Source organism: Talpa europaea (genome assembly GCF_964194135.1).
Source record: "Talpa europaea genome assembly, chromosome: 9".
NCBI classification, from domain to species: Eukaryota; Metazoa; Chordata; class Mammalia; order Eulipotyphla; family Talpidae; genus Talpa; species Talpa europaea.
In genome coordinates, this window is record NC_140076.1 from 115,386,490 (window position 1) to 115,404,688 (window position 18,199).

General features: G+C 39.8%; 1 protein-coding gene across 2 annotated transcripts; it reads right to left on the bottom strand.

Annotated features, from left to right (window-relative positions):
- Positions 1-1,801: 1,801 nt before the first annotated feature.
- Positions 1,802-15,110, bottom strand: HORMAD1 (HORMA domain containing 1; the record flags this gene model as incomplete). Of its 2 annotated transcripts, XM_084243523.1 has the most annotated exons (14): positions 1,802-1,882; positions 2,027-2,098; positions 3,026-3,109; positions 4,201-4,274; positions 4,363-4,429; positions 6,010-6,269; positions 6,972-7,123; positions 7,638-7,705; positions 9,153-9,179; positions 9,431-9,451; positions 12,130-12,166; positions 12,604-12,667; positions 14,250-14,394; positions 15,078-15,110. In XM_084243523.1, 14 exons carry the CDS (start codon positions 15,108-15,110, stop codon positions 1,802-1,804), a joined length of 1,185 nt encoding a protein of 394 aa, XP_084099649.1. The 2 variants fall into 2 exon arrangements, with proteins under 2 accessions (XP_084099649.1, XP_084099650.1); XM_084243524.1 differs by lacking the exon at positions 9,431-9,451.
- Between the last annotated feature and the right edge of the window lie 3,089 nt (positions 15,111-18,199).

An 18,199-nucleotide genomic window follows, 5' to 3' on the forward strand; every position in this document is an offset into this window, starting at 1 on the left:
TTAAGGACACCAGCTCTACCTGGCACTGTGACTAGAGATTTCCTAACCACCCCAAGAAACTTCAAATTTCAGGGGGAAAAAAAATGAAAGGGCATTTTCTTTCAGGAATAACACCCCCCGGACATTTACTAGTTAAAAATCCAATCTGAAAACAAATGGCCCCCAAATAAAATAAGTAAAAACCTCCCTTTCCCTATTTAAAAATTGGATCTTTTTGAGCGTTAGGAAATGTATTCTCCCCTTTTCTTACCTGACGTTACTCCCAGAGAGGGCCGGACGCAGGCTGCAGCTTGCACTCAATTTTAGGGCGGCACCTGTTCCCCCGCACCCCGACCCCCGTCCCAGCAGGTTAAAAACTTCGCAGCCACGCAGAGCGCGCAAACTTCCTGATCCTTCGCTGCAGAGAAGGAATAACACATCAGCGGCCTCAGGATCCCTAGGCAACCTACCTTAGTGCTGCTTCATTGGGCCAATCAGAGCGCGCCAAGGCCAGGGCCGGCCAATCGGCGCCCACGAGGGCAGGCTCTCCCCCCGGCTATTGTGCTGCGATCCAGACAAACCCCACGGAAAGAAGGCAGGTTTCGGCGCAGCCTGACAGCGGGTCAATCCAATGAAGGAGCCCCGGGTGGGAGAGGAACGAGGCTGCGCGCCCCTCCGCGCCGACCAATCGCGGCGCCCCGAGAGCGAGCCCAGCGCCCACCTGCGAGGACGGCGGCTGGTCAGTCCCGGGAGGCAGGTGTGCCGGGCTGGCGGCGCGCGCCGGGGCGCCCAGGTGGGGCCCCTGGGCGCTCAGAGTAAATGAGCATTTGTTCATGGATTGTGCCTACAGTTAGCTTCCCCTAAACTCCATGCCCCAGGAACGCCTAGCCTGGGCCAGGTCTGTGGACACTCACTCGGCGGACACGAGGGTGACCGGGCACGTTTCTCCCGCGCACACGCGCCAGTGCCCTCCGCGAGTCTTGTTACTGCAAACTCAAGGATAACGTGTGTTTACAGAACAGTGATCCTCAAACTGCCAGAGCAAACATACCAAGTTTTAAGACTTCCTTTTCTAAAGCAAAGGAAATGGTCAAGGCTGGAACCGTCCCAGATTTTTCATGGAAAGTACAGTATTGTGCACACTAACACTCAAGAGTTCTAGGAAGTGTACTCAACGCCTGCAAAGCAACATCTACAGAAGTGATCTCAAAATTTGTGTGCAAACATTTTCTAATTAAATAAGAATTAGAAGCCACAAAAGAGTCTAGATGCTAAACACATTTTATTTATGCTGCCCAAAATGCCAGACTTCAAAAAATCAGTTTTGTCCTGTTGTAAAAACGTTTTTTTAAAAAGGCAACGTACCAATTTTTAATTTTACATTATGTATTAGCATGTTAATCTATTACATCAAAGTACGGAAAATATTGCTAAAACAGTAAAACGACAACCACAGTTAAATGACAGCTTTAACATAAGTAAAAGGTGAACTTCTCCAAAATTTAATACCACAATAAACATTATTCATTTCAAAAAATGACTTCATAGGACCATACAATTTTTGTATGTTTAAAGGAAGTATCCATCACCATGGAAGATAGATGATGCGGATGGAGCAGGTAACAAACAAGACCAACTGTAACAGTGGTGCTTTGTCTCAGCTGAGGATGACAGTGTGAAGCTAAGATTCATTTTAGTGTACGAACTGCTTAAGACTACATATGAATTTTCATAGGCACGGCAAACACACCTTTAAAATAGTAATATCGTGTTGCTTAGTTTAAATGTTGAGAACTTTGCAAACGTGCAGAAGAAAAAATGTTTAGATATGTTCCTTTGGCTCACTAAACTTTCTTCTTTTTGGCACTGACTCTTGACTAGAAGAATCAAAGTGATGAAGGCCCTGCCAAAAGAAAACAGCCACTGAGAATGGGTATTTTGCAGTTTAAATGTCTTACATTTTAGATCTTTTTCATGTCTTGGGGGTTTCTCCCTTTTTTGATTACAGGTAGCATAACCGATTTCCATTAACATAGGAAAGACTTACTGTTTTCCCAGATTCGAGGTGACTTCTCTTCCGATTTTCTCTGGAAGATTTTATTGGTTGATTTCCATTAGCCTCCACAAAGACAGAATAATTACTAATAGGTTATTTGTTAAAGAAAAACCAACACTTCAGTTTTCAACCATAGGCAACTACATGCAATTAAAAAAATAACTACTGAGATATATAATTCAGATACCATACAAACTCACCATTTTAAAAGTATACAATTTAATGATTTTACGAATATCCACAACCAGTCAATTGTAGAACAATTTCATCCCACTGAGAAGAAGACCTGCACCCTTAGGTGTCGTTCTCCTACTCCCCCATTTTCCTGCAAGCTTTAAGATTTTCTGTCTCTCTAGAAATTCTTCTTCTGAACTTTCCCTTTTTTTTGGACTCTCATATGAATGGAATCATGTAAGTGTGGACTCTTGTGACAGGCTTCTTTCACTTAGTGTAATGTTTTCAGTGTTCATCCAAGGTCTGACATGTAGAAATAGTTCACTTCTATCTATGGTTGAATAATAGTCTATTGTACGGATTACCACATTTTGTTTATCCCTTCATTTGTCGATGGACATTTAGACTTTCGACTTCCTGGCTAGTGTGAATAAGTGCTATATATGCAGGGCTTTTGTTAAGTGAATACTCGGTAACAGCAAATTATTCACTGTCACATTACTATTCTCTAAAAGGACATACTTAATTTTCTGATGCTTAAAATGAAGGTTTCAATAACCTCCTTAGTATATATACAATTATTTTTTTAAATTTCTTGTCCTTTCCTAACCTTAATTCAGTCATTATTCTCAAAGTCAGGGGTACTTTGGTAGAGAGTTCATATCCAAATGAAGGGTAATTTCTGAAGTGATTTTATGTCCCCAAACTATCTAATTTTACATTATAAGTAAAACTTGCCTAGTGGATTTTTAAAAAATGCTTGCTTTTAAGCAAAATAAACTCACATCTGGAAAAGAAATCTAAAAAGATACTTACCATTTTATTCTGAAAGATTTTTCCACTTCTTGTTTTGCTTTCAGACACATCAAGTTCAGATGTTTTACTGACTAACTGCTCAACCTAGAAAAGAGAGTAATTATAAAAAACCACATAACATAATGTAGTAAAAGCTTTGCATAGTACAATAATGAAGTTGACAAATTCTTCAAAATTTAGGGTCTTGTTATGTTGAACTAATGAAAACCAGTAATTTTGAGTTGGTTTTTACACAAAAAAGCACCAAGGTAAAGACAGTGAGCCTGACACTGTTACAAGTGACCATTCGGAGCTGAGAAAATCTCAAATGATCAGCAGGCACTGCTCTTCCAGAACTGCAGGACATGCCCATTTGGGAAACTGGCTGAGCAGAGGAAGGTAGACAGTCATCAGTCCCATTACTTTCAAGTTCATTTTACCTAAATCTGTGATTTCAGAATTTTACTGTCTTTGGAAAACAGTATCAAGCATGTTCTGCTTCAAGGCAACAAAAATGTGTTATATACATTTGTAGATACAAAGGGTAATGTATACGTAACTACTTCAGATTCTATTGAGCACCAAGATTCTGAGATGCCATGAACAGTACTTACGGTTATTACTAAACATTTTTTTTTAAAGAGATTTACTTATTTTTATACAAGAACCGGGGTACAGGCCAGATGCATGGGAGGGTGAGAAGATTCACCAGAGACAGAGTGGGGAACAGACCAAGCAGATTGACTGAAATACACTGCTGAAGTGTGTTTTGCCGGTCTGCCTGTTCTGTAACCCGCTCTGGCTCTGGTAAATTCTCTCACCCTCCCACGCTTCTGACTGTACCCAGTGCTTGTATAAATAAATAAATAAATCTTAAAAAAAAAAAAAAGAAAGAAATACACTGCTGAGGGGAGCAGCGGGCGAGACAGGAGAGGTCTGCTTCGCCATGTGGGATTCTCGCCGGCATCAAACCCGCACTGCAGAGGCTGCAGACAGCCTCACAGTGAGGCGTTCAACTGCCTGTGCCACCAGGGAGGCCCTTACTAAGCATTTCTTAAAGCCTAATTTTCTTCTAGAAGACCCAGGATATATTAAGACATTCTAAGCAATATCTAAAAAAGCACATAAGCAATAGTCTTATGAAAAACAAAAACAAAAACAAAACAAAAGTGAGACCGGAACTACCAAGTTTATACCTGAGAATGAGAAATAGAAAAATCTGAACTTTCTTTAAATTTCATTTCATCTTCCTCAAAAACTAAACTTGGCTCTGTGAAAAAAAAGTATATTTTACATTAAATAGTATAATTATAATTAAATTGGAAATGAATTAATCTACATTTTCATTAACTTATTACCTCTGGTTTCAGAATATCCAGGGGTTTTTCTCTGCCCTTCCATTTTAGTTTCAATGTCAGAATCATCCTACAATAATTACAAGAAAAAAAATATATATACATATTTCAAAAAGAAATTAAAACAACTGGGTAGAGGTAATTATGAACAAACTTGTTTTATGTGAAGGTTAAATATATCATGATACTCCAACTACTGTACACTTGCTAGAAATGAAGTAGCTGCTATAGCAAGGCAACCGATTTATCCACAATACAAAATACTACCTAATTTGCAGGGTTGCGGCTTTCTCAAAAATGTATAATGCTTCTAAGAAGCTTAGATGCTTCTTTTGCATCTTGAGGACACTGAATTGGACATGTTCACCCAATAAGCTACCACTTCCAAACTCTGGAATTTCCTAGATGTTAGCATGCACTCTGAACAAGCCTTAGCTCTCCCCAGGGCATTAGTGAAGGGTAAGCTCAGCCTTGATATGGTCATAGTGCTAGTGTCCATAGTTATCGTTCCCTTTGTGACATGTGTCAAAGAGCTTTTAATATTTTTTATTTTTTATTTTTTTTTAAAGATTTATTTTTTTTTTATGCATACAAGAGCTGGGGTACAGGCCAGAGATGCAGGGGGTGAGAGGATTCACCAGAGACAAGAGTGGGGAACAGAACAGGCAGACTGACTGAAATCCACTGCTGAAGGGAGCAGTAGGTGAGACAGCAGAGGTCTGCTTCGCCGGCCGGGGATCGAACTCATGCTGCAGAGGCTGCGGATTGCTTCATAGTGTGGTTCTTAACCCCGTGCACCACCAGGGAGGCCCTTAATATTTTTTAAAAAGCTACACAATTCCCAACCATATTTGTTTATAAAAGAATGGGATTTAGGTTTTAGGATAAAATTTTCTTCATTGAATTGTTTGAAAATTGAATTTTCAATTTGAAAGGATGAAGCCACAGAGCACAAATCATCCTCTGTATATAAGTATTGGGGCATAATTTAGAATAGCATGAGACGAGAAAACAACAAAGATGAGAGTAAAGAATGATCTTGCGAATACTGACAGATTTCTGGGAAATGGGGCAATAAAAGTGCTTTTTAAATATACCTCTATTCATCTATGCATTCAACCAGTACTGAGAATGCACACTGTAAATCCAAGTGCTAGGCACAGGAGGTTACAAAGATGAGTAAGACACTTTTCCTGCCTTCCAGGAACTTCCAGGTTGCTTCAGGACAGACTTGCCAGACCTTGAAGAATTCAAGCACACGCTTACATGAGCACCGAGCAGGGCGCTGAGGAAAACGGTTCCAGCATTAGTTGGGGGATTAGACTAGTTCAGTAATTTTCAAATTTTGCTCCAGGCTAAGGGGTTTCCTCAAAGTCACTGTGAGGGCAAGTGAGGTGGTAAGTGGTTGGGCCTTCAGGAACATTCTCTGTTTCACTGGGAATAGCTGTGCTGGTACATTTCTGAGAATAACGTTGCTTTCACCAAGGTAGAGAATTCTGAAACTACAAACCATTACCTTCCTTAATGGCCCTTTCAACCTTGAGTTTATGATTATAATACACTTATGCAAATATTAATAAAAACTATTAAAGTTCTCAGAATAGAGTTTGTTACTCTCTGTAGCACTTTATAACTCTAATGTACACTCACACTTATATAATGCTCCTGTTCATTTCCTAGGTCATCTTTGTCCATGAGAATTTTCTGAAGTGGTGTTTTTAAATGTTTTGGTGATAATATGGTTGAATCAATATTTTCCATTCGTTCTTTCTCAGTGGTCACTTTTACTTTGAAGGTGTGAAAAGGTGTTGGGACTTCTCCCACATTTAAGTACATAGGTTCCCCTTCAAATATCACTCCTTCGCAATCACCATCCTTAAAGCCAGGAGGCTGGTAATCTGGAGGTGTAACTGCAAAAGAGTAAATGTAAACTGTGCTGTTCATGAAATGAAAGAAATTATTATTGCTATTATAAAAGTAAATGTAGATGAAGGAGTATGAATAGTATAGAAGGGCATACAATAAAAAATAAAAATTACTCTTCTACTCCCAAGTTGTGATTTTATTTTTATACCTTTTTCCCCCTTGACTTGGCTGGCTATGTGACCTTGAGGAAATTATTTATCATCCTTGATTCAGTTTCCTTATCTGTCAACTGGGGGAAATAACTGTACCTACCTACTAATTGAGGTGCTAAAAAAACCCTTGGGTGGAAACCAATTATTTCTTTTTTTTTTTTTAATAGAGGCATGTTTTATTTATTTATTTGTTTGTTTGTTTGTTTTGTTTATACATGCACTGGGTACAGTCAGAAGCGTGGGAGGGTGAGAGAATTCACCAGAGCCAGAGCGGGGAGCAGAGCAGGCAGAAGGACCGAAGTCCACTGCTGAGGGGAGCAGCGGGCGGCAGGAGAGGTCTGCACACCATGTGGGACCCTCCTCCGGTGGCCGGGGAGCAGCCGGGGATCGAACCAGTGCCGCAGAGGCCGCGGGCAGCTTCTCAACCCAACGCTCAACCGCTGCGCCACCGGGGAGGCCCGGAAACCAATTATTTCAATAATAGTAATATATCATACAGATACCAATGGTAAAAGGATATATTGCAAATAGTACCTTCATCGTAGTAAAACAGTTTCATGGTCAAACAAACGTCATTAGGTAGAGGCCCCAGATTTTGCATCAGAATATATATCTTGCGAATGAGGAGAATACTTGCTTTCTTGGTGTCGGCAGATGACATACTAGATTCATTTGTTTGGTTTTTACTAGAAGAGAATCCCACATTAATTTATTTTATGAAACCTGTGGCTGCTAATAACATAATTTCACATTTACTATTTGAGATTCTTATTCCTATCATAGCATACAGTTAAGTTGAAAGTTACCATAACTGTGTTTTAATGTCACTGTGATTAAAATTTTAATATTAATATCACTATTAATATAAAAGAATAACTCTACATAAATTAAATATATATTCTATATAAGGTGTTTAAAGGAAACAAATGATGCATTTTAATTTATTAAGCATCAACAACTTTAATTCTATTAAGCATCAACAACTTTCCTATTCTTTGGTTCTACTTCACAATTAAAATAGTATATGATTAGCCACAGAATCCTGCCTTGCACAGTTACTTCAAGGATATATTACTATATAAGCACACCCTCATGATTAATTCAAAATGTTTGTGAAGTTTCAGAATTAAACATGAGGTTTTAGTTATATAGTATTAATATGAATGAGTGGTAATCTGTTATATAAAAAGAAAACAATACCTTATGAAGTCCATGATTGGTCCATTGACAGTATACTTGAATTTAAACTGGTAACATTCTGAAATTGTCTTAAATAGAAAACACTGCAGTTATGTATCTGATATACAAGTACTGACTGCCAAGTAGACATGTACTGCTTCTGTACGACTCTCAACATTTAATAATTTTTTTCTGCTATCTTAATCCCTATTGGTCCACTGAAACTTTCAAGTCCATAGTCATTTCCCATGGCTTGGGGTTTGAGGCTTCAGTCCTGGAGAGATATTTATTTCCCCATTCACTTTATAACATGTGTTATATATACCAGAAGGAAGGGACTCCCTAGCAGCCCAGTAATGGAGGCAGCTTATCTCTTACTTTGGCAGAATGGCTAGACACAGGACCTAAATCCTTACTATACTTTAACCAAAAGCATCATTTAACTACTCCAAGTCTCAGTTTCTCCAGCTAATAAAAGAGGTTGAAAATAGTACGAATCTCATTGGTGACTGTGGATATTTATCAGATGGGGTACTTTGTATACAGAGCCCTTAAAGTGCCTGCTATGCCAAGCATCAATAAATATTAGTCTATCAGCAAGCGTGCTCTTTTATAAAAGAAAAATGTGCAATTATAAAGCATATGAAAATTTTCTGAATAATCTAATTCCCAGCCTTTGCCCACATGACTTTGTCACTGTGATAATAATATTAAGTATTAATAGCAGGCATAAGTATTAAAGAAAAGACACATTCCCAGTCCTGTTGAAAGTTTAAAACTTGTACTGCTTTCTTAACATTCCAGTACTCACACAGGGATGAGGAATGGTTCTCTTTTTAAAAAACCTGCTTCTCACCTGTTTCATTACTGAATGAAACACTGTATTACAACAGTGGTTATAATACTGGTTAAACACCCAGATCATGAATTAGCTTCTTGGGTCCAAATTCAAATTGTGCCACTGTGAATTCAGGTAAGAAACCTTGTGTCTAGGTTTCATTATCTACAAAGTAGAGATGGTAACCTCATGAAGGTTGGATGAATAAACGAGATAACACATAAAGACTCAAAGAACAGTCAAATAATAGTAAGTATTCAACAGGCCCTTAATTTCTTGTCTTCTGACTTCCTCTATTATTTCTTATAGTCCCCTCTTTCCCTTAAATGTCAGATGAAAAGATGGATGTGAGTGGATTAGGATGAATATGAAAGTTTTAAGGATGAGCATATTTTTCTCATTTTCAACACCTTTCATAATTCTATGAAAAGACTATTGTAAAGAATCAGAAGTCAGGAGATTTAGACTATTTCTAATGGTTTGTGGCCTAAGATCAATCACATAAATCTCTGCTGTAGTAACAATATTAATCTGTTTAAAGGTAATAATACAAGCCCTGTTCTGCCTCAAAAAAAAAAAAAATCTGAGTTCTAAATTTTAAAGTATATATTAAAGTGTATTGATTAAAAGCATATGATTCAATTTTGTTATTTTTAGATATCAGAGATATTATTTGTTTGCTACTTAAACACACTTACCTGAGGGTCTTCAGGATTGGTATATACCTATTTAAAAATAATTTGCAATTGAGTTAGATAAAGCAAAGTAGTCAACAAAATTAACAGGATACTTAGACTACACTATTAAAAACCTCAGCAAAACAAAATACAAAATGACTTCCCCAAATATTGTTATTTTTTCCCATTGAATAGATCAGTTGTGTGAATAAAGTGATATAATCATGTAATGGTTTTAGTGTTATTTAATCAAGTCTGAATTTGACAGTTTTAAAAAAGAACAATTTGAAAATACTTACAGCTAGAACAACCATCCTTAGCTGAAACACAACAAAGAAAAAAATTTTACTTTTATTCTACACTATATTTTGTCATGATGAATCACAGAACTCTTTTACTACTTTCACATCTACTCCTAGTAAGAAATGATCATGCAGAAAAACAGACTTTATATGAGGCCTAAAAAAGCAATATCTTAGATATTCTTCTCTTTACCCCCAAATATCTACTTGACTTACTAAAGGTTGTAATTCATGTCGCTGACTTAAGAAAACAGGGGCATTACAACCAGTTACAAGGAAGAAATATATTGTGAAATCTTAGCACTATAAGAACTGATTTTGAAAAGAGAAAAAGTAGAAGAGTTCATTTGAGAAAGGGAAGAGACTGTGGGGACCACAGGAAGAAGCACAGGAAATCATTCAAGTAATCTGCCAAAAATCTAAGCTTCAGATTTTTTCTCTATACTCCACAGCCCTTCCATCCACAAGTCCAATCAGCTCTACTACCGAATGTGTCTGACTCTTCCATTTTCCCCTCTGTAATCTTGGCATAAGCCACCATTATTTGTCACCGGTACTGCATATTCTTCTTCTACATTATATTCTTTTTTTTTTTTTTTAAGGATTTATTTATTTATTTATACAAGCACTGGGTACAGTCAGAAGTGCGGGAGGGTGAGAGAATTCACCAGAGCCAGAGCAGGGAGCAGAACAGGCAGATTGACAAAGTACACTGCTGAGGGGAGCAGCAGGTGGCAGGAGAGGTCTGCGCACCTCTCCTGTGGGACTCTCGCTTGGTGGCCTGGGTTCGAACCGGCGCTGCAGAGGCTTTGGGCAGCTTCGCAACCCAGCGCTCAACCGCAGCACCACCAGGGAGGCCCCAATATATTCTTTATAATTTTTTAAAAAATTTTTCTAGAGGCATGTTTTATTTATTTATTTGTTTGTTTTGTTTATACATGCACTGGGTATAGTCAGAAGCACGGGAGGGTGAGAGAATTCACCAGATCCAGAGCGGGGAGCAGAGCAGGCAGAAGGACCAAAGTACACTGCTGAGGGGAGCAGCGGGTGGCAGGAGAGGTCTGCGCGCCATGTGGGACCCTCCTCTGGTGGCCGGGGAGCAGCCGGGGATCGAACCGGCGCCACAAAGGCCGCGGGCAGCTTCGCAACCCAGTGCTCAACCGCTGCGCCACTGGGGAGGTCCCCCAATATATTCTTTAAATAAGAGTGATTTCTCTTTTCATTTTAAATATAAATCAAATGTTACACTTCTATTCAAGACCTTTAAATGAGCTTCATTTACACTAAAATAAAATCCAAACACCTCACCTGTACAAAGGCCTGCAGGACAGGGCCCACCTTCCCAGGCTCATCTCATACCACTCCCCACACTCTGTCCACTAAACTCCAAACTCCCTTCTCTGCGCTCGCTGTTCTGCTAGCTTCTCTCCCAAAATCAAAGTCTGCCTGGTTTCTTTTCATTCAAACCTCACCTTCAACAAACGTCATCTCCTAGAGAGTTCCTTCAATCACTCTAGCGCAAGCGACCCCACTTTTCCACTTTCTAAAAGTTTTAATGGCATTTACTACTAATGGAAATGATCTGACTTACTTGTTTTATTGTTTTTTTTTTTTTTTTTTTTTTTTTTTTTTTTTATTTGTGGGACCCTCGCCAGCAGCCGGGGATCGAACCAGCACTGCAGAGGCTGCAGGCAGCCTTGCAGCCCAGCGCTCAACCGCTGCGCCACCAAGGGAGGCCCTTTTATTGTTTTTTCAGTATAGAAGGGAGCTCTTTGTCTCATTGACCACTGTCCACTTATTGACCAGCTCCTACCTACAATATGTATCTAGTATATAGCAGGCGTTTAATATTTAAATATTAAATGCCTTAGTGAAAGAGGTTAGTGACCATGGATAAAATGTTATCATTTTCACAATTTTGTTAGTGTTGAACCTCTACAAGTTGATAAAGACATAGGCTAAGTATACAAAAAGGGTTAGTTTATAGCAAAATCTTATTTGTTGAAATTCATAGGAATACAGAATTTGTGACAATTTAATCTAGATTACATGGGAATTTATTGTTGAACTTTCATAAAGAAATAATTTGTTAAATTATTAGTATAGAAAAGATTGTAGGGACCTCCCTGGTGGTCCAAGGGGTTAGACACTGCACTATGAAGCAATTCGCAGCTTCTGCAGCACGAGTTCGATCCCTGGGAGTAACCCACATGGCATGGCGACCTCTCCTGTCTTGCCCGATGCTCCCCTCAGCAATGCATTTCAATCAGTCTGCCTGTTCTGTTTACCGCTCTGTCTCTAGTGAATCCTCTCACCCCCACCCCCGAATCTCTGGCCCATACCCCGGCTCTTATATGCATAAATAAATAAATCTTTAAAAAAAAATAGAAGACTGCAGAAGACATGTAAAACTAAATAATGAACTATTTAAAAAGAATTTAATTCATTAAGATTTTAAGTTAATATATGTTACTAATACAAATGAGTGTTAACAATTAACCAAACCTGGCTTTGCAAAATTTGCTAAGTATTAATTTTATGAGCTTTAAATGAATTGAGTATTAATCTTCAAGATATTCAAATGTTCTTTTCAATATGAAGAGGACAGGCCTGTGCCCAAGTTAAAGTTTTATTACGTGGTAATTGCTACAATTGTAGAATAAAATGTAGAACAAAGGATAGAGATATTGACTTACATATTTTTTTTGCAAGGCATCATAGCATCCTAGCATCCTAAAAAATAACCAAGGATCCATTTTTAGATGGAATGCATTTTCAGAAAAATTTTTAATAAATCTCCAATGATCTCATTATATATTTATTCAATATACAATAATACAAAGTTTTCTTACTAAAGCTTCCTTCTTGTTAACTAGCTTAAAATAATAAAATAAAACAATGTGGCAGAACTATGAGATGTTGATGGGGGACGGAAGAGTAGGTATAAAATATCTGGCAGCTATTTGTGGGGAACAAAAATAGGAACATGATGCTTGATCATGCAGCATGAAGCAAAGGAAAATTTTAATGCAAAAATTCAAAGACTTGAAAAAATATATTCATGGTTAAAGAGGAACATTAAAATTTAATTAAACACCAAAAAGTATCCAAGATTAAAAAAAATGTGATTTAAAAAACAGTTTTCTATCACTAGGTATGCTTTTACTTACCACTTCACTAACTGTGTAGCTCCTGGACAATTTTTATCTTCTCTCAGAATTTTGACACAAAGATCTAAGCACAAAAATGGTGATATAAATATAGAACTACTTAGGATTAATAAACAACTAGAAATTTTAAATGAAGATTATTTTCTTTAGCTGCTCATTATAAGTAAAGTATTTGCAAAAGGCCAAGAAGTTAACTGGTTACCAAAGAGAACCCTAAAAAGAAGCAACATGTCATATAGTGGAAGGGACTGAGAAGATCTCTTTCTCACGATCCTTATCTGAAAAATAGGGTTAATATCTGACTCATCAGCCTGTAATATAAATTAGTAAGTCACCAGAAATAACACAGTCCTTAACATGTTGCCTAGCACATTACCAGCACACAAAATTACATACTGTGTATGGTGGGCAATGAGTTAACCTAATTATATAAATTGGATGCATTGTTTTCTTCCTTAAGCTAACACGAGAACATGCACTACCACTGTACAAAATTATAAATAACAGAATACTTTATCTACTTACTTCATCATCATAAGATTAATAGCTGGTGAAATTATACTTGTGATACTGCAAATACTTCAAGAAAACCCCACTTAGATGTCCACAATAAAAATGTGCCACATACATGGCATTATTTATAATAACCAACATATGGAAACAACCCAAATGTTCATCAACTGAAGAATGGATGAAATGTGGTATATCCACATAATGGAATATTATTCAGCAACAAAAAGAACCTAGTACAGTTCTCTTCTATGATGTATGCATGAACTTCGAAAGTGGCAGTGAAAGAAGCATTCCCAAAGGACCACATATTGTATGACTGCACTTACATGAAAGGATGTTTTTGTTTCTTAATCATACAAATTTGTTGGCATTTTCATGAAATGTTGAGAATAGCCAAATCCATAAAGACAGAAAATGGGAAGATTGCGGGAAGTGGGGAATGACTTAGTGGGTATGGGGTTTCCTTTCGGGGTGGTGAACATGTTCTAAAACTGTGGTGATATATATTGAAAGGTTCGGCAGGGAAAGATGAGGCGGGAAAGACAAGGCGGGAAAGACGAGGAAGACAGAGTAAGTTTAAAATATTGTGTTCCCAGGTGAACCTCACGGACCCAAGGTGGGGGCCGGTGAAGCCACGCCTATTGTCAGAGGAAGGCAGGTTTTTATAGGATGGGAAGAGGGAAACTGGACTTGCAGGTAACGAGGAACAGTTGTTTTCTGATGGTATCAGCAGGTCCTCATTCTGGCCCTTAGGTGGGCTTCCTACCAGACGCCTTTTCACCCTAGTAACTTTGGTTCCCACCAGACCTTTCATATATCTCTATGAATATACTAAAAATCACAGTACACTTTATTTTTATTTATTTATTTTTTTGTGGGACCCTCGTGGCGGCTGGGGAAGGAACCGGTGCTGCAGAGGCAGCGGGCAGCCCGGCAGCCCAGCACTCAACCACTGTGCCACCAGAGGAGGCCCTCACTGTACACTTTAAATGAGTGAACTGTCAGGTATGTGAATGATAGCTCAATAAAGTTATTAAAAAAGCAAAATCCTGAAGTAAAAAATTACAGTTTTAGAGCAAACCAAAATAAAAATAACACGTTTAAAGAAAAAATTTAAATAAATATTATATTACCATCTAGATATCTTGTTCCGTAAGCACATTCTGGAAATATTCCTCTCAAATAGGTGATGCAGGATACTGAAACTGCTAGAAGCCTCTTCACTAACACCAAAGACTGCTGTTCAGTTGATATCTTATTGGGAAATACCAATGCACTCTAAAATTCAAGGGAAGTTAAAATAGCTTGTTTAGATTTATTAAAAATATGCTTTCCTGAACTTAAAGTAGATCTAATTTTGTATAAGCACGGTACTTTCCCAAATAGTTCCTAGCCACTGTGGTTAGGAAAGCTCAGAAAGTCAGACTGCCTTCCAAAATGTGAGCTGTTCCAGGGTGGCAGCCTAAAAGTAAAATGCAGAAAGTGCTAAGAATCATGTTACCAACCCCCTGCAGGGTCAACTGTCCCTATGCATGTGAGGCATGGATAGGTAACATGGTCTTGTCAGTCACCGCCTAGGTTTAACACAGGAACTACACGCACATGTGCATACGCCCTGTAGTGCAAGCCCCACGCAAAGACGACAATTTTTTTTTTGTCTGTGGGGTCTGGAGATGCATATTCTAGGAATGGATTGTTATGAACCATCATGCCTCCAAAGGAACAGAAAAGCGTCCATTAATACCTAATGGAAATGGAATGTGAACCAGTGATTAAATGCAGTGAATCCAACACCCAGTAGAAATCTCCACGAATTCAAAACAACTTAGCCAGTAATTTCTAGATATCATTAAACTCTCAAGCAGCTGGCTCTAACCTCCAGGTGTAAAAATATTTGAGACCTCAAGAAACAATACAATTTGCTAAATTAAAATCTATTAAATCTATGCAGGAGATCATACCATGGACGTTCTCTGCAACTGCGCAGTGGCCATCTTCCAGTATTTTCTTTAAGGCAACCTTGTGACAAAGAAAAGCTTATTTTTATCGCTAATATTCTAGCTTGTACCTGTGAAGTCGGAAAGAATTTTACGTGAGGAAACGAGATTTCTTTTCTTAAAAAGGCCACTTCTGAAACAGGCTTCCTTTCTCTAGCCCATTCTTCCAGCGTATGACCTTATTTTAAGCCACCTGACTGGCGAGCTTCGCATGACCGGGGCTAAGAAAGTGCTTTAGGGGCCTCCCTGGTGGCACAAAGGGTTAAGCACTGCACTATGAGGCAGTCTGCAGTCTCTGCAGCACGATTTCTATCTCCCCGGCCAAGGAGGTACCCACATGGCGCAGCAGACCTCTCCTGCCTCCCTGCAGCTCTACCTCAGCAGTATGTTTCAGTCAGTTTGCCTGTTCTGCTCCCCGCTCTGTCTCTGGTGAATCCTCTCACACACACCTCCAACTCTGGCCTGTACCCCAGCTATTGTATAAATAAAAATTAAATCTTTAAAAAAATTAAAAAAAAAATTGCTTTAAACCAGAGAGACACACGGGGGGGGTGGGGGGGTGGGAGAGGGAGTAGGATGAAAATAAGGGGGGGTGGGAATTGTATGGGGACGATAACCAAGTGAAAATGCATACATTGTGCAAAAATGAAAACTGATGTAAAAAATATATAAAATTTAAAAAATAATAAAAACTAAACTAAGAAAAAAAAAAAAAGCCCCTTTCAAAGACGCACCGTCCATTTATTCGAGCACTGACAACAGCAGGTAGCGGGTTAGGAAAAGCTCGCCCCGGGCAGATCCTAACGAACCTCTTAACTTTTTGTTTCAAATTTATAGTTTCAAAGAACTGAATCGGGCCCTCCCCGCGCGGCGCTGGGCCTGGCCCGGAGCCCGTCCGCGCTGTGCGGCCCAGGACAGGCCTAGACGTGGGGAGACCCCCGGTTCCGTGACCTGTGGCGCTTCCTCGTGTCCGGGCCTCCCTCAGCTTCGGGTTTTCCCGCCGCCGGGCACAGCCCAGGCCGAGCCCCGGCGGCGTCGCGGCGCCTGACAGGGCCCTGCCGCGGCCTGAGCTGCCGCCAGGGCCCTCATTGGGCCGGCCGCGTGGGAAACACAAGCAGGCACCGCCCCACCCCGCAATATTCACCGTCCAGGCCTCGCGGTGACAGGAAGGCCGGTTTACAGAGGAGAAAAGGAAAAGGGAGAAGAAAGAAACACATATTACGTCAAGTCTGAGGGCCCAGGCCTCGCACGGAGCAGCGCCTTCTGCGTCGTGGTGGTTCCCTCGCTGCGCATGCGCTGTCCTTAACGGTTGGTCGCCCGCGGGAGCGTGACGGGGCCCTCAGGCCCGCCAAGTGCGGCGCACAGCCTGCCGGGAGCCCCGGGGCCGGCGTCACCTCAGCGGGAAACGCCCGCCGCCCAGAGGGGCCGCCTCAGTGGCTGCTCGTGGTAGTCTTGGCCACACGCTTGTCGTTCACCTTGGCCAGAGGGTCCTTGGCCAGCCGTTTAATCCATCATGTTTATTTCTGGTGGGTTTTAGGCCTTTGCCTTGTTGTTGCATCTGCTGCATGTTGCTCTCCCACCGCCCCGTCTCCTGCGTCTTCAGGAAATCAGCTGCTCTAGTAATTTCTTCCTTAGCTCCATCCACTGGGCTCTGCCTGAGGGGACCGGGTGCTTCGAGGGTGATTAATGTCTCATTTAGAGACAAAATAGTAAAATCAGAGCTAGTAGGTAGCAGGGGGTTGGGGAGTAGCACACACTTCTTTGTTTACAAATTGTTATATTTCCAAATAAATTGTGTTAGTGTATTTATAAACTTTGATGTTTCTGCATCACCAGTGAGGAAATAACGACTAGATATTAAAAAATTTGCCTCGAGTCAACTAGGAGAGGAATGAAAACTAGAATTCTGTTTTCAGGGTGAAAAAAAAACAGTGAACATCCCCTGGCCTCATAATTGAAATGACTATATTTTGAGAAGGGGAGAAATGGGTGGTGTTGCTGTAAGAGTTCTAAAACATCATAAAATACCATTTTAAGCTGATAAGTAAAAAAGCAATAAAATATATTAGAAATTTAGAAACTTGAAGAACTGTTAAAAGAATTATCATTGATTTATTTTATTTTTTAAGATTTATTTATTTATGCATACAAGAACTGGGGTACAGGCCAGAGGTACAGGGGCATGAGAGGATTCACCAGAGAGAGAGTGGGGAACAGAACAGGCAGATCGATGGAAATACACTGCTGAGGGGAGCAGCGGGCCTGTCAGGAGAGGTCTGCTGCACCATGTGGGTAGCTCCGCGGCTGGGGATAAAACTCATGCTGCAGTGGCTGTGGATAGCTTGTAGGTTGCATCTTCACCCCTTGTGCCACCAGGGAGACCCAAGCAGTTACATCCTTTAAGGACTGTTTTTATTTTTATTAAATGGTCTCTTTGGGACTTAAGAATATGTGCATTTGAAGCCAGACTCATTTAGAGAAGAATAAGAAATGAATAATTTGATTTCAGGAATTAACAATCCTCTGCTTCATATATTTCATACACATTTTTAAGCAAATTTTTAATTTTTTTTTTAAGATTTATTTTTTATTTATACAATGGGCTGGGGTACAGGCCAGAGACAGATTGGGGAGCAGAACAGGCAGATTGACCAAAGTACACTGCTGAGGGGAGCAGTGGGTGAGACAGGAGAGGTCTGCTGCTCCATGTGGGTCAGCTCCCTGGCCGGCCGGGAATTGAACCCACGCTGCAGAGGCTGCAGACAGCTTCACAGTGGTGCCCTCAACCTGCTCGCCACTGGGGAGGCCCTCATGCACATTTTTTTCATGACATTGTCCAATGGATTTCTAATTCTGGAATATTTAAATTCTTATCCAATTAAACATTTTGTTAATTTTTACTCTGTGATGGATCCCAGATTTCCTTTTCTTACAGCTGCTAAGTTTTCCAAGCTTTTATCACCATATGTATGATCTCCTAGCTAGTATCCTTTGAATTTTCTTCAAATCATCCTCCGTACAGATTCCAGAATAAGATTTTTCTTAAATTTCTCATTTTATTTTTATAAGTTTGAAATTGTTTATTG